This window comes from Lycium barbarum, chromosome 7, assembly GCF_019175385.1.
Source record: "Lycium barbarum isolate Lr01 chromosome 7, ASM1917538v2, whole genome shotgun sequence".
Lineage (NCBI taxonomy): Eukaryota > Viridiplantae > Streptophyta > Magnoliopsida > Solanales > Solanaceae > Lycium > Lycium barbarum.
In genome coordinates this window covers 2,162,220-2,164,656 of record NC_083343.1, presented here as the reverse complement: position 1 = coordinate 2,164,656, position 2,437 = coordinate 2,162,220, and the positions used below count along the sequence as shown (strand labels likewise).

Below are 2,437 nucleotides of genomic sequence, written 5' to 3'. Positions count from 1 at the left end.
CTTTTCTTTTTTTCTCTTCCTTCTTCTCCCCGTGAAGGATGAAAGAATAATTCATGGAGCAATATAATTATGTGGGGATTTATGTTAATGTCCTTCTGTAGTCAAATTAAGTTACAAATGGTAGGTTTTGCATGGCATTTAGGGAACCTTTTTATTCTGTCTTAAACCAAGATTTTTGGATAATAATTATTATTCGCTCTCTTTTCTAGGGTTTTTTTTGCTTAGTGGGCCATGGGCCTCCATGTGAGAGCATGTGCTGTGTCCTTCTCTTATTGGCCCACCACCCCCTCCCTCGCATGTTACCCCCAACCCAACCACCCCCTTTCATTTGAACAAATAAATTGGCTTTTCTCCACTTACCTTCTCCTTCAAATTTCCATTCTCTCATTTCTTCTTGTTTTTTTCTCCATTTGCTTCTTCAAGAACTACATATTGTGTCACCTCTTTCTTTGAAATTTTTCCAAGGAATGATCTTTGGTTCCATTAAATAAAGAAAATTTCATCACTAAGGTATGTTATTTTACTCAAATCTTCACACCTTATAATAAAGTCATATATTAGTCATGTTTATGTTCTTTCTTCTTGCATGTTCTTATCATATGTAGCTATAGACATTCATTTCTATTGCCTCTTTCTAGTTCTATAACACCAAATTGTATACTTGCAAGAACATGTAAATGTAGAGTGACTTTATATCACTAACTAAAAGAATCGGAATTAGCTAAATAACAAAATTCGTCGCTAATCTTTTGTTTCAGGGACGGATTATCAAGAAATTCTAGTAGCTACGAGCTATTTAGCGACGAATTTCGTAGCCAATTTAAGTTTTTAATGTAGTGAGTTTTTTTCTTCTTCTTTTTCTAGTTTCAAGAATCTCTTGATATGTCTTAACTCTTTTTTAATCTTCTTTTTCTTGGTTTTATAGTTATGAACCTAACATTTCTATGTTTTTCTTTTCTTCCCTTTTGTAGTTTCAAGTTTTTCTTTTGAAGAATGAGGAATCCTAGTTCACTCAAGCAAGAATTTCTCAAGAAATGGATAAAGGGTCTTCAAATATGTAGTGCTACAAAGAAAAAGATGAGTATAATGGAGAGGAGAAAAGCTATAAAAGTTTCAGCAGATATAGCAATGGCTTCTACAAGAAAATCCACTACTTATTGGAGCCATGCCCTCATGGCCAATGCTTCAAAAGATGACACAAACAAAATCATCATAGAAAATATTCTTGGAAATGATGATGATAATTCTAAGCGAATTATTTTCAAGAAAGCTTCAATGGGAATTTCTATGTCTCAAAAGAGAATTGTTAGAAGCAAGAAAATTGTGAGAAATAGTTGCAAAATTTCAAGAAGAGCAAGAAAGATTTCTCCAAGTACTATAGCAAAAAAATTGGTGAAAAAAAGAACACAAGTTCTTAAAAGTCTTGTTCCTGGTGGAGAATATATGGATGATGCTTCTTTAATTAAAGAAACCCTAGATTATATTATTTCATTAAGAGTTCAAGTTGATGTTATGAGGCATCTTGCTAATAATGCTAGCCATGAGATTAATGATCCAAAAACAAGTTCATAGGTTTTTTTCTCGTCTTTCAATATTTTTAAATCATGAAGTAATGATCAATTCCTTCTTTTATTTCTTTGTTTTTACTCTTGTGGAGTTTTTTTTTATAATACAAAGAAGATGTAACAATGTACATATGAGCTATATTATATATTATATGAAGTTAAAATTTACTTATTATTAAAGCTTTTAATTGATTTATGTTCCTCTTATTGTTTTCCTTGTATCTATGAGTTTGAATTATCTTTTAGAAATATTGTGACTTGTTAATAATCAATATCTTCTGTTTGGTATTCATCATTGAATGGTGTAACTTCTTCTCAAGAGTTTGAATGAGAAATATTAAAAGTTCTTTTAATTTGTTTCCTCTTCAAATGGTTCTTGTAATTATATAAAAGAAGCAGAAGCCAAAAATTGAACCCTTTTTTTTTTCTTTTAAGAAAAACTATTACAATAAGCTAATGGTAATATGGTATCACGTCTCAAAAATTAATCATGGCCATTATAATTATGCATAAAATTCAGCAACTCTTTTGTGAATGTATATATATGCGTGTGGGTGTTTGCAAAAGTGTTTTTTCCATTTGGTAGGGAGGGTTAGAAATTTATATCGCACGAATTATTTCCGTCAGCATAGGCAGATTAAAGATTTAAATTTAATGGAATCAATTTTCAGGATTCTAAATATTGAACTAATTGTCATGTTAAAATTATTGATTCAGATGAAATCGTAGTCAAAGAGTTATATCCGCCTTTGCCTGTATGAGATTCCAAGGGAAACGTTCGTCTCCAAAAACGTGTGTTTCTAGCAACAACTAATATTCCTAATTAGTTATTTTGATTTTTGAGAAAATCTTTCTTTAGAATTGCTACCACA

At 30.8% G+C, this 2,437-nt stretch overlaps 1 protein-coding gene across 2 annotated transcripts; it reads left to right on the top strand.

Annotated features, from left to right (window-relative positions):
• Nucleotides 1-352: 352 nt before the first annotated feature.
• LOC132602875 (transcription factor IBH1-like 1) lies at nt 353-1,737 on the top strand. 2 transcript variants are annotated; one of them, XM_060315667.1, is made up of 3 exons: nt 359-510; nt 759-836; nt 972-1,737. In XM_060315667.1, exon 3 carries the CDS (start codon nt 994-996, stop codon nt 1,570-1,572), a length of 579 nt encoding a protein of 192 aa, XP_060171650.1. In that variant the 5' UTR covers nt 359-510; nt 759-836; nt 972-993; the 3' UTR covers nt 1,573-1,737. The 2 variants fall into 2 exon arrangements, with proteins under 2 accessions (XP_060171649.1, XP_060171650.1); XM_060315666.1 differs by lacking the exon at nt 759-836 and having other exon boundaries at nt 353-510.
• Nucleotides 1,738-2,437: the final 700 nt, after the last annotated feature.

Bases quoted from the DNA above. Each gene is read 5' to 3' on its own strand.
- LOC132602875 (XM_060315666.1), top strand. From the start codon at position 994: ATGAGGAATCCTAGTTCACTCAAGCAAGAATTTCTCAAGAAATGGATA.